The sequence below is a fragment of the Ictidomys tridecemlineatus genome, chromosome 2, assembly GCF_052094955.1.
Source record: "Ictidomys tridecemlineatus isolate mIctTri1 chromosome 2, mIctTri1.hap1, whole genome shotgun sequence".
Lineage (NCBI taxonomy): Eukaryota > Metazoa > Chordata > Mammalia > Rodentia > Sciuridae > Ictidomys > Ictidomys tridecemlineatus.
Window position 1 is genome coordinate 139072048 of NC_135478.1, and position 12588 is coordinate 139084635.

A 12588-nucleotide genomic window follows, 5' to 3' on the forward strand; every position below is an offset into this window, starting at 1 on the left:
ACAGCAATATACATTTGGGATGTTATTTTGATGCTTAATAACAAACAGCTAACTTTTTTCTTTTCCCTGAGAACATTTGCACGTTCGTTCTAAGCACTCTAAATGGATTATCTTGGGTCCTCATAATAACCTCAGGAAGTAGGCATTATCCTGTTTTCCACAAGAGGAAGCTGGGCCAGAGGGGAGCCATGCCACCTGTACCAGGTCTCCATATAAAAGTGACTTTTTTTGTCCAATCCTGTCAGTCGCATCACTCTTAGGCATGCTCTGGGCTGGTTGGGTAGAATTTATGAAATCACAGCATCAGGCAGATTTTTTTCCTTGGTTAAAAAGGTTTGCATTCCCAGGTAGGAAATTTGAGATAAGGGATTAAAAGAATCTTGGAGTAAAAACAGTTGATATTCTTCATTACAGAGCGAATGGTGTCCTCTACACACAAAGAGGTTCCATCCCCTTTGCTTACCACTAGGGCTTAGTCTCCAAAGCAGAGCCCGCCATTGCCTTTCTGAGTTTGTCTACATTCTCGTGGGACCTGAAGCTTACCTCTTTCTAAATAAAAATATGAGATTAAAAAGATAGCTCTTCTGCAAATCTCCTTTTATTCCAGAATATAAAACACTGATTTCCAAATGGGGGAGAGGAAGGAAGAGAAGGTGAATGGACTGCTGACTGAGAAGGCCCAGCCAGGGGAGAAGAGCCCCACCCCCTGGAAAAGCAGATGTCACTCTTCAGCCTTCTCAGGACAGGCCCAGCACATAGGGCACCTCTTGTTCCTACTACATTCTCTAAACAATGAATTGTTCACCCCAGTTTAAGGAGGAGGAAACATTAGGTCAGGTCAGTTAAGTAGCTTGCACTGAGTCTGCCCAGCTGCTTCAAGGCAGGAAGCTCTGCCAATCAGTGCTTTTATTATGCTTTAGTTTTATCTATTTTTATGAATTTTGGTACTTGGGATTGAACCTAGGGTGCTTTACCATGGAGCTACACCCCTGGCCCCTTTTATGTTTTATTTTGAGATAGGGTCTTGCTAAATTGCTGAGGGCTCGCTAAATTGCTGAGGCTGGCTTCAAACTTACAATCCTCCTGCCTCAGCCTCCCAATTTGCTGGGATGACAGGTGAATGCCAACATGCTTGGCCTGCTTTTATTTTATTATTTTTTGGAATTTAGGCTTGTTTATTAGGACTAATTATAGTCCTTCAGCATTAATATGGAGGTGATATGCACCCAGAGGAATGCAACGTGGGAATCCCTGACTTTTTAAAAGATTTTAAGTCAGTATGGGAAATAAAATAATATGAAACAAGTATGACACAAATGTAAAAATAGTGCCATAGGCATTTAAAAATGAATCACTCCCCAAAGAATTCAATTAGCCATTTCAAAGAGAACTCCAGTGAAGCTTCAGTGGTCACATACCTTTGCATTTAGATTGCAGTCGTCTCTGCGTTTGTCTTGGTAACCCAGATATATGAGAGTTACGAGCTTTTTGTTGTATCTTGTTTAATGCCTCCTGCATTCCTTTAATAGAAATATCCTGATTTGATTTTTAAACAAACAAACAATCCTTAAGGTCCTTTCTTCAAAGCAGTCTTGCTTGGGTTCCAGAAAGTAAGGAGTCAGTAGAGCAGGAGTGTCTGAATGTACCTGCTTAATTCCACCCCTGTCTTACTCCTTCCCAGGACCCTGTATGTACTCCTGGACTTGGCAGGCAAGCTTTGGGAAGCTGCAGAGCATGAATTAACTCCATTCTTCCCTCTTCCCTTTCAAGAACATTAACTATTACCCAGTAAGGAAACAGACAAGATCTGAATCTTCTTTTCTTCTCCAGGTAGATAGAGCACAGCTTCTGGTGACCTGGGCTCTTGGTTTTGTGCATGATGTTAGACAAATAAATAACTTAGAAGCTTTGGTTTGGGGTCTTTAAAATGGGGCTAAGAGCTATTGTGGTGGTTAAATAAGCACTAAAAATAAGAACCCTCAGCCTAGTGCCTTTCAAGAAATGATTAGCTTAATAGTGTTACCAGGGATGCCTCACCCTCTACTCCAGATTTTCATGATAAGAGATGATCTCTAAATCATCTCCTGGCCTCTTTCACTACTTGTTTAGAAAATCGGGCAAAAATACACTTTTCCCTTCTCCCCTTGGGAAGGAACTCGCCTTGACTTACCAGGCAAAGCACACCTGAGGGTTCATTTTGCTAGTCTGCAGGTTCCCAGGCTTGCTCTCTGTAATCACTAATCAAGAGGCTGTTTTAGTTCTCTGGCTTATGGCTCCTGAATTTCTGTTTGTTTAGGAGCTGAGCAGGGAAGAGGTATGTGATGTGTTCATCTTCCCTAATTTTCCTTAATTAGTGTTTGCCGTCCTCTTCAGTTCTCTTATTAGAGTCATAGAATTTTAGAGTGGAAGGGATTTTACAAATGACCTGAATTTATTTTGCCATCCTGAGTCTCCCTACCTAGTGACCATTCAGCACACTTGAGGTTACTAGGTGCAAGCTCACTCAGAGGTGGCCCATTGTGTCAGGGACACCTTAGATTGCAGTCCTCATATGGTTTTCATTCAGCAGGGTTGGGTTTCAGTCCCGCCTGCAGTTGGTGTGAAACCTTTAGATGCAGTTTTCCTTGGGAGAGATGACTGGCCTAAAGGCTGCCCCCTTTCAGGTTGTTCATTTTAGAAAATTCATTATCCCAGGTACTTGGGGCAGGAGGATTGCAAGTTCAAGGCCAGCCTCAGAAATTCAGAGGGCTTCTGTCTCAGTATAAACAATGATAAGGGCTGGGGATGGAGAGAACCACTGGGGTTCAATTCCCAGTGAAGAAAGTAAAAATTTGTTGTAAGTAGTCAGAATTGGCAGAGGAAGCAAGGGATGCCTTTGACATCTCAAGTAATTTGCCACCACCTTCTGTATCTGCTGCTTCCTGAGCAAATTCCAGCTTGTGTCTTGTCTTGATGCAGGAGAGCACCCTCAAGGTCCTCTGTGCACCTCCCAGCCTCAGGGCTCCTTGTGGGGGATGCAGCCAGGTTGGGTCCTGGCAGGCCACCTCCTGGAGACTGAGCATGGGGAGGACTCTGGTGGAAGGACATGAAACTGCCAGTGTAATTCTGTTATGGTGCCGAAGATGCAGAGTCCTGGCTTCAACATGCTCACCTCGATTTACTTGCCAAGTGCAGGCAGACTGACTTGGGATCTGCTCCACATGCAGAAGGAACCAGCAAATGTTAACAAACAGGGCTTCTAAACTTTAAAAAATTAACAGCTTTATTGAGATATACTTAATATACCAAATTGCACATTTTTTTCTTTTTTAAAATTTGTTTTAATTAATTATACATGACTGTAGAATGCTCTATGATACATCATGCATAAATGGAGTATAATTTCTCATTTTTTCTGGTTATTTATGATGTAGAACCCCACCATTTGTGTAGTCATATATGTATATAGGGTAATAATGTCTGATTCATTCTAATATTCTTTCTATCCTTAGACCCCTCCCTCTACCCAATCTAACGTAACTCTATTCTTCCCTAGCTCTTCTGCCCTTATTTTGAGTTTTCATGTGCATATCAGAGAAAACACTGGGCCTTCCTTTTTGTGGGATTGACTTATTGTTTAGCATGATAGTCTCCAGTTTCATCCGTTTACCTGCAAATGCCATAATTTCATTTTTATTTAAGGCTGAGTAATATTCCATTGTGTAGGTATATGTGTGTGTGTGTGTGTGTGTGTATAATCTCACATTGTCTTTAGCTTAGTTATTGTAAGTTATTGTGAGTTGAGTGGCTGAAAACATTGATGTGGCTGTGTCATTGTAATATACTGATTTTAAGTCCTTTGTGTAGAAACTGAGGAGTGAGATAACTGGGTCAAATGGCACTTTTTAAAGTTGTTTAATTTGGTAGTTTTTAGTATATTCATGGAGTTGTAAACTATCACTACAATTAATAGTAGAACATTTTCATCACCCTGGAAAGAAACTCTGTACCCATTAGCAATGACCCTCCAAGATTCCCCTTCCTTATCCCCTGGCATCCATAATCTGCTTCCTATTTCTATGGATTTGCCTGTTCTGGACATTTTCTATAAATGAAATCATATAAAATGTGTCCTTTTGTGTCTGGCTTCTTATGTTTATTGTTTTCAAGGTTCATCCATGTTATAGCCTATATCAGTACTTCATTTCTCTTCATGACCTAATAATTTTCCATTGACTGGATAGACCACTTTTATTTATCTGTTCCCCAGTTGATGGGCATGTGGTTTGTTTCTACGTATGGCCTATTGTGAATAGTGTTTCTATGAACATTAGTATACAAGTTTTTGTGTGGATATGTGTTTTCAGTACTTTCAGATATAGATATAGGAGTAGAAATGCTAGGTCATATTCCCTGAAGAAACTTTAAAATTATTTCTTTTTTGTTTGCTGTTCTTGGGTCCCTTATTCCTGTTCTTTAGTTTTGCGTTCACTTACTCTGTGCTGAACATTATCTGTGACTTGATATAAAGTCAACACATCTGGAACCCTGGTTGAAATTCTTTTTAAAAATAATTAAAAATTACTGAAGTGAGAATAAGGTGAATCAAAAAAAAAATGCTTATTATTGCCGGGCATGGTGACACATGCTTATAATCTCAGCAGTCAGGAGGCTGCGGCATGAAGATCAAAAGTTCAAAGCCAGTCTCAGCAACTTAGCAAGGCCCTAAAGTTACTTAGTGAGACCTTATTACAAAATAAAAAACAAAAAGGGCTTGGGATGTGGCTCAGTTGTTAAGCACAACTGGGTTCAATCCCAGTACACCTATCCCCGCCTCAAAAACAAAACAAAACAAAACAAAACACCTCAATTTATTATCTAGTTTGGATACTAGGCTATATTTGGCTTTGTTTCTCCTCCTCCTCCTCCTTCTTTTAAATTTTAGTTTTCGATGGACCTTTATTTTACTCACTTAGTTATATGTGGTACTGATAATCGAAGCCAGTGCCTCACACATGCTAGGCAAGCGCTCTATCACTGAGCCACAACCCTAGACCTGGCTTTGTTTCTTCTTCACTGAGCTTCTATTTGAACATTGACCAAGACTGTCTTTTTTTTTCTTTCTTTTCCAGAATCGCAATGAAATAAAGAATGGCACTATCCTTCGGTTAACTACATCTCCAGTAAGTTGATCTTAGTTCATCTCTTCCTAGTATACTCTTTGCCCTCAGGTTGTTTTTGATTTTGGGGGATTGATTTTGGAGGGTGACTTTAGTGCATAACAAAAGGGCTCTGGAAAGTCTTCACATGCAGATTCTGGATTGGCAGGAATGCCCCCTCCATATTTCCCATTGCAGAGGAGGAAGATTTCCTTCCAGGGAAAGAGAAAGTAAATTGATTGTGAAGCCTTGAAGTTTGAGCTTCCGGGTCATTTAACACTTCTTATATGATGGATGGGATAACTGAGCTGTCATGATTGGTTTCACCCAGTTGCTCACAAGCAAAACAAAACCAAAGCTTGTTAATTCCCTTCTGAGTCAGAGGGTGTGTGTGTGTGTGTGTGTGTGTGTGTGTGTGTGTGTGTGTGTGTGTGTGAGAGAGAGAGAGAGAGAGAGAGAGAGAGAGAGAGAGAGAGAGAGGTGGGGATATTGAGTGAAAAGAGAATTTAAACATTTCTCAGCTTTGGTCAGGTCTTATGACAATTCATAAAAATGCAGTTCAAGCCACTTATGCTGTGCCATTGACCACTGATTCTATATAGAACACTTGAAAGTCTCTGAATAAAAGGTGCTGAACAAGATGCTGCAGTGTATTTAGATGATGGTAGATGATTGTGTTGCTTATCTTGATCTTTCTGACTTCCTGGGAGAGACTCTGGATAGTAACATCAGCATATTTAAACTACATTATTTCACAGTGCATTTTATGGCTTTCCTAAAAAAAAAATAATAATCTACACAGAAACACACCAAGTGTTACTATTTTCACACTGTGTATGTGATGAAAACTGTGTCTGACTATCGTTTTCAGTTTCCACTGAAGCCATGTGGTCGGCTAAAAATAAATTTAAAAATTGGGAAAAGCATCTGGCTAGAATTAGACTGTGGGTACTGGAACTACCACAAATTCTTCTTGTTGAAAATTACATTAGAGAGGCTTAAAAACTCTTAAACATTTTACCCCATAACATCCTGAATTCTTAGCCCAGCAATGAGCTCAGTGGACTGCACGGCTGGAGCTTCTGATGCCTCCTGCCAATTAATAGAGGTTATAGTTTGTCTCTATTTTTCTAGGGGCTACATAATGAGACCTGAGCCATTTTTGTTCAATTTCACACTGGCCTTCTTGATTCAGCACAAATTAATGTTACCTTGACCCTTAAAGATATGATTGTTTTATTTGTTTTTTTTTTTTTGTAGTTCCTGTATATCCTAGGTTAATCATCTGCTTGCCAGGCAGCAAGAGTATACCTTGTCTTTTATTTCACCTTAGTATCAGAAAGACTCAGCTTTTCATGTAGGCCTTCTCTAAGCCAAAGAAGGAGTCAGTTCTCCTTTATTGTCATGGGTACATGAACAAAATCCCCACAATGTAAGTCACTCTTGTGAGGAAGCTTAGGTGTTGGGTGAAGTCCTCAGCATCCCTAAAGTGAACGTTTTAAGACCATGACATGACTTGTCATCGGGGACACAGTGGAATTTGTGATCTTCAGAGGATGATCCTCAGTCTCCCCTCAATCCATGGACCGAGGTGAAAGTCAGTGTGCAAGGTACTGTTTTACAGGATGATGTCACAGGAGCATGGGCAGCAAGGCTCCAAGCCTTGGTTCTTATGTCCTAACAAAAGAAAATTTAAGGTCAGACATAAAAAGCCAAGGAAGAGAATTTTCATCATAAGTGACAGCAAAGAACACTCTCAGGAGAGAAAGAGGGTGGGCTGTCTCTGAGCAGACAAAGACAAAGGAAAGTTAATGCCACTTTTAAATTTATCACTGTTTTATGTTTGCTGTGAGAACTGGGGTCTATCTTCTGCAGTCTTTACCAATCTGATGTTGGAGTCCTCTGTCACATTGGGTGGGGGATTTTTTTCCTTTTCTTTCTTTCTTTCTTTCTTTCTTTCTTTCTTTCTTTCTTTCTTTCTTTCTTTCTTTCTTTCTTTCTTTCTTTCTTTCTTTTTAGTTATACGTGACAGTAGAATGTTTTTTGACATTTCATACATACATGGAGTATAACTTCTCATTCGTGTGGTTGTACATGATGTGCAGTGACACTGGTCATATATTCATATATGAGCATAGGAAAGTTATGTCCGATTCATTCTACTATCTTTCGTATTATCGTCCCCAGGTGGGGGAATTTTTGACCCTAGTTGGTCCTTTCTGGAATCATCATGGTAACCATCCCATGGTGATGATGGGTGTTTTCTGTACATGAATTCTATGTTAATGCAGGTGCTGGGGCCAGTGGCCCAATAAACGTTGTCTTTGTTCAACACTACTAATCTTCCTTGTGAAATACATTAAGAAACTTACAGCCATAAATCCTAAGTGTACAGTGATTCCAGTAGATCTTTCCTTCTTGATGTGTTTCTTCATTGATTCTGTTTGTTTCCACTTGTTTATCCTTAGGGTTAGTACACCTGTGTTTTTTTTTTTTCTACAGGTTACTCAATTATTCATTAAAGGCAATTCAAAGAAACCCATGGCCCTGTTTTGTTATTGGTTTTGTGTTCCACTGCTGATTATTAAGTGGTACCTAACAATGGGAGTCTACCTATACAAGACTGGTTTGCATTTCCTAGGGCAGTGGCCCCAAACCTGGATCAGTGGTAGAACTTTAAAAATGCTCATATCTAGGGGCTGGGGGTTGTGGTTCAGTGGTAGATCTCTCATCTAGTACATGCGAGGCACTGGGTTCAATCCTCAGCACCACATAAAAATAAATAAAATAAAGGCATTCTGTCCAACTACAACTAAAAATATATATATTTTTTTAAAAAATGCTCATATCTGGTCTTGACAGGGAGGCTGAGTTAGGAGGTCTAAGAATGGGGCCCAGAATTCTGCACTTAGACTGGTTGCCTTGTGGTGTGGCTGAGGTCACAGAGTCTAGAACTGAGAATAACTCTATAGCAAGGTACTTGGATTCTGTAAACTTCATTTATTACTAGTAGATTTTAAAATTATTTTGTGTATAATTGCATGAAAAATATAGGTCACAAATGCTCTTTCACTTTTTACATGCACAATAAGAATCTATTTTTAAAAAACTACTCCATCAAATTTGTTAGGCAGTGTTAGAGTGTCATAAGGAAACCAGTAGATGTGTATTATATTACTTTTTAAATTCCCTACATCTGCCACAGTTGAACTCTTCCTGCACCTAGATAAGAACACACACATACACACACACACACACACACTCACACACACACACATTCATACCAACACATTCACACAGATGTACAAGCTCCATTCTTTGGCAAAGTGTAGCTGTGCTATTTTACGTCCACTTTGGCAAAAGTGGTCTGTGAGTTTTTTGGGTTTTTTTTTGGTCACTCTTTATCACAGAACAGTTTTTTTCTTAAGGAAGTAGAGTGTTAATACAAAAAGATCTAAGTGAACAACTTGTACTATTTTTCTCGTGAAAACCCTTGTACTTGGCTGGCAATCCTTTGCTGCACTGGCCGTCCTCTCAAGCGACCATCCTAAGCACGTATCTTTCTGGCATCCTATCTTTATCCGTCTCCACAGTGTCATAAAACTATAGATAGGACCACATCTGTGGAATGTGTGCACATGTATGTAAGCTTCAAGCAGTTTGGAGCTGAGGATCTTTGAACTGGGCAGTTGAGCCACGTGTCTGTCTCCTTCCCTTCCGTGATCACAACTATGGAAGTCAAATCTGAGACATATTTTTAAACAGGTGTTGGTAGCTGTTTGTATTACCAGAGCGTTGTTTTCACTTTCTGAATTTTTTTTTGGGGGGGGTACCAGGGATTGAACTCAGGGGCACTCAAACACTGAGCCACATCCAGCCCTTTTTTGTATTTTATTTAGAGACAGGATCTCACTGAGTTGCTTAGTGCCTCACCATTGCTGAGGCTGGCTTTGAACTCACTCTCCTCTTGCCTCAGCCTCTGTAGCAGCTAGAATTAATTACAGGCGTGCACCACCGTGCCCTGCTGAAATTTTTGTTTCAAAAAGTCCTCACAATGCATCTATTTTTTGGGACTTGGAGTGGAGAGAACCTTTCCAAATAGGGCATGAAGCCCAGAAGTCATAAAGAAAAAGATCAATAAATTTGACTACCAAAAAACTTAAAAAAAAAAAAAACCCAAACACCCTCTCAAACCTTTATGATTGGAATGAATTCCAGACACAAAGTAAAAAAAAAAAAAATGCATGATAGAAGGCTAATGCCTTTATTTACTGGATCCTTTATGAATGAATAAGGAAATTGCCCCCAAAGACAGGTGATAAATATACCTGTAAAAGAGAAAAGCTCAACCCCTGTCTTAAAAGAGATGAAAATCTATACTGCTAGGCAATCAAGGCGTGAGTAGAAAACCTGCTGTGGAGTCAGAGTATAAATGCCAATTTATACAGCCTATTTCAGTATTCCAAACTAAGATTTTCTGAAGAGCCTCAGAAGTATACGAACTGAATTCTTCTTGCCCATTATTCCTCGTCTTGGCCCCTGTGGACATAGAACCAGCTGCTCATTAAGTAACTTTCTGTTGCCTTCTCAGCTCGAAGCCTAATCCTTCCTGTCTGCTCCCTCATGTTGGGGGAACCAGTAAGAGAATTATCTAGGTCAGAGTGCCTGTCACAGGGATTTTTGGGGCTAGTTCCTCCGTTAATAAGAAAAACGATATTATCTCAGTCACTCAGAGGATTCAGGTTCTCAGAGATTCTTAACAATAAGACCATTAGCAGTTTATGACTTTTCAATTTTTTTTTTTGACTGGTTTGAGAAACTTAAAAAGGCTGTAAAATGGCTTAGATTCTTTTTCTTGCCCTTGCTCTAGGAAGCCTAACTCTGGGAGAAGAAGCCGGTGACGGCTGCTACCCAAGAACAGATTGTAGGGATAGCAAAGGGACATGTTGGGAGTTTCTGATGATGGTCCAGGCAGATGGCCGGGGCCTCCTGTCTTGTCAGGATGTGGAGGGTTAGAAGGGGTGTTTTAGAGAGTGAGACAGCAGGGCATCATAATATGGGCCTCGAGGAAATATTCCAGGATACTCCTGACATTTTGCCAAACAGTACGCTGTTTCCTAGAATAGAAGGTTTGAGAGCGCGGTGGTGAAGAATTTGAGCTGCTGCTCATTCTGTGCCTGTGAGGACACGTCAGCTAGGCAGTTCCCGTATGTGCCACGTTGAACAGCCTGGAGAGAGACAGGTGTGCCAGCCATGACCGTGCAAATGTTCTTTCAAGCTGTTGGCTAGAGGAGTCACCACAGGGAAGCGGGGGGGGGGGGGGGGGGGGGGAGTGGGCTCAGCATAGAGCCCTCTGGGCACTGTCAAGTTCAGAGAAGTCAGCCACAGAGGAAAGGAGTTCCAGGGAGGAGAAAGGACTTAGGTGTGTGGAAAACTGTGGGGCCTATGAGGAAGACTAGATGAGGGAAGAGACCCCTGGACATGCCCTCTTGGGTACTGATAGCACCCTGGAGACCCTGCCTGTAGGGCTGGGCATGGAGGCCTCATTGGAGAGGGAGGATGTGGAGTGGAGTGGAGGCAGGGACTTCAGAGCCACTCCTCCCTGCACAGCTTTTTCTGAGCAGTGAAATGAGGGACAGCAGGAGGGGAACTGGGATGGATGGAGGTGTGTGGACATTTTTGTTTGTTTTGTAAGACAAGAGCCATTGGAGAGTTTTGCAGCTGGAAGCGATCAACTGCAGAGAGAGAGAGAGAGAATCCGATGATACAGAAGCAAGAGGGATAATTTTTGAAGTAGACTGCTGGAGACAGTAAAGAGGAGGAAGGCTTCGCAGCCCAGGGGACAGGCTGATCTCTGGCAGGAAATGGGGCGCTTGGTATCAGGAGGCAGCAGAGCATGAGCCAAGCGCTGAGGAGCAGGTGATCTTAGAAGTGAGAGCTCCTGACTGCTTGCTCTGATTTCCTCAATAGAATGTGAGCTGGCAGGGGAAGGTAGGGGCAGGAGCTAGGGGAGGCTTGTGGAGAGAAGGAAAGGTGTGAAGGAATCTTTTATAAACATTCTAGGGAAGTACAGTTAGATTGCTGGTCATTATGAGGTGCAAAATATCTGAGAATATCTGTTGAGCTTATGGACTTAAAAGTCCCTTTTTAAAGGGTATCATGGACCCAGAACCATGCTGGAAGTTCCTGGGGGTGATTTTAGGAACAGAGGTGGTAAGTTTTCAGATCCCACACATCAGTACTTCTTCCTGTGGCTACTGCTTGATCCCCCGTGGGCTGCTTCTACCTGGACCAGGACCTAGAACTGTTCCCTTTCCTGAATAGGAGGCAGCCACCTCCAGCTGTTTGAGTGACCCTAAGTGAAACTTGTTTTCTATCCTTAGAACAATACCAGAAAAATTACTTTTGGATACAGTCACTTACACAACTTTAAGATGCTGCGTGTGTGTGTGTGTGTGTGTGTGTGTGTGTGTGTGTGTGGTGTGCTGATTGGTTGAAAAAAGTTGGAAGTAAGGTCATTTTATTAACTTGTTTTTTTCTGGTACTGGGGATTGAGTGAACCCAGGGGCTCTTTGTCACTGATCTGCATGCCTAACCCTTTTTGTTTTTTACTTTGAGATAGGGTCTTGCTAAGTTTGAGGCTGGCCTCAAACTTGTGTTCTTCCTGCCTCCACCTCCCAAGTAGATGGAATCACAGGAGTGCAACACCACAACTGGTTGCCACCTTACGTTTTAGTAATGTTCTTTCTTCTCAAATATAAAAATAGAATCTTTATGGAAAAAAAAATTAACATTATGGAAAAAATTATGCTTGCTACAAAGAAAATTTTGTGAAATATTATGATTCATCAATAAGCATAAGCCATCTTGATTTGCCTTCTTTGGTTATTTGTATGCAAATATATGAATATATGTGTGCATACATGAATATATATATATATCCATTTACTTATTCATTCATTTGGTGACTTTTCTTTAAACTCCTAGTAAGTGCCAAGCACTGTTTTAGATGCTGGGAATATAGTGTTGAGAGCAAATCTAACAAGTTTCCTCTCCTGGAGTTTCGATTCTAATGGATCCACACAGCCTTGCATACATACAGCCCTGCCTTCACAAATAATAAAATATATTTGCATCCTGGAAATTTCTCCATTATTCTGTCATGAGGCTGCACCTATGGTGTCTTACATTCTCTGAAAGTTTGATTTTTAATTCCATTTATTTCATCCTGTGTCCTGAGTGTTTCACCATTGTTCTATTGAACAGGGCTTCTAGTGTGCATATAAATGCCGTTTTAGGTGCTCCCACTCAGTGCTCCAGGTCTCTGTTGCAGATGTTTAAATGCATCACTGAAGGGAAACACATCACCAACCAGAACTCCCCTATCTTTGCATGCTCCAGAACACCCTAGCACATCTTCCTTATCTTTTCTCCATCCTTTCTCCCTCTT

At 41.1% G+C, this 12588-nt stretch overlaps 1 protein-coding gene across 4 annotated transcripts in view; it reads left to right on the forward strand.

Annotated features, from left to right (window-relative positions):
- Elmo1 (engulfment and cell motility 1) overlaps nucleotides 1-12588 on the forward strand; it is a 557509-nt gene that overhangs the window by 161656 nt on the left and 383265 nt on the right. For all 4 annotated transcript variants that reach the window (XM_021722279.3, XM_078039850.1, XM_005319199.5 and 1 more), the window contains exon 5: nucleotides 5112-5162. In XM_021722279.3, the coding sequence (XP_021577954.1) occupies nucleotides 5112-5162 (51 nt within the window). The remainder of the gene's footprint in view (nucleotides 1-5111; nucleotides 5163-12588) is intronic.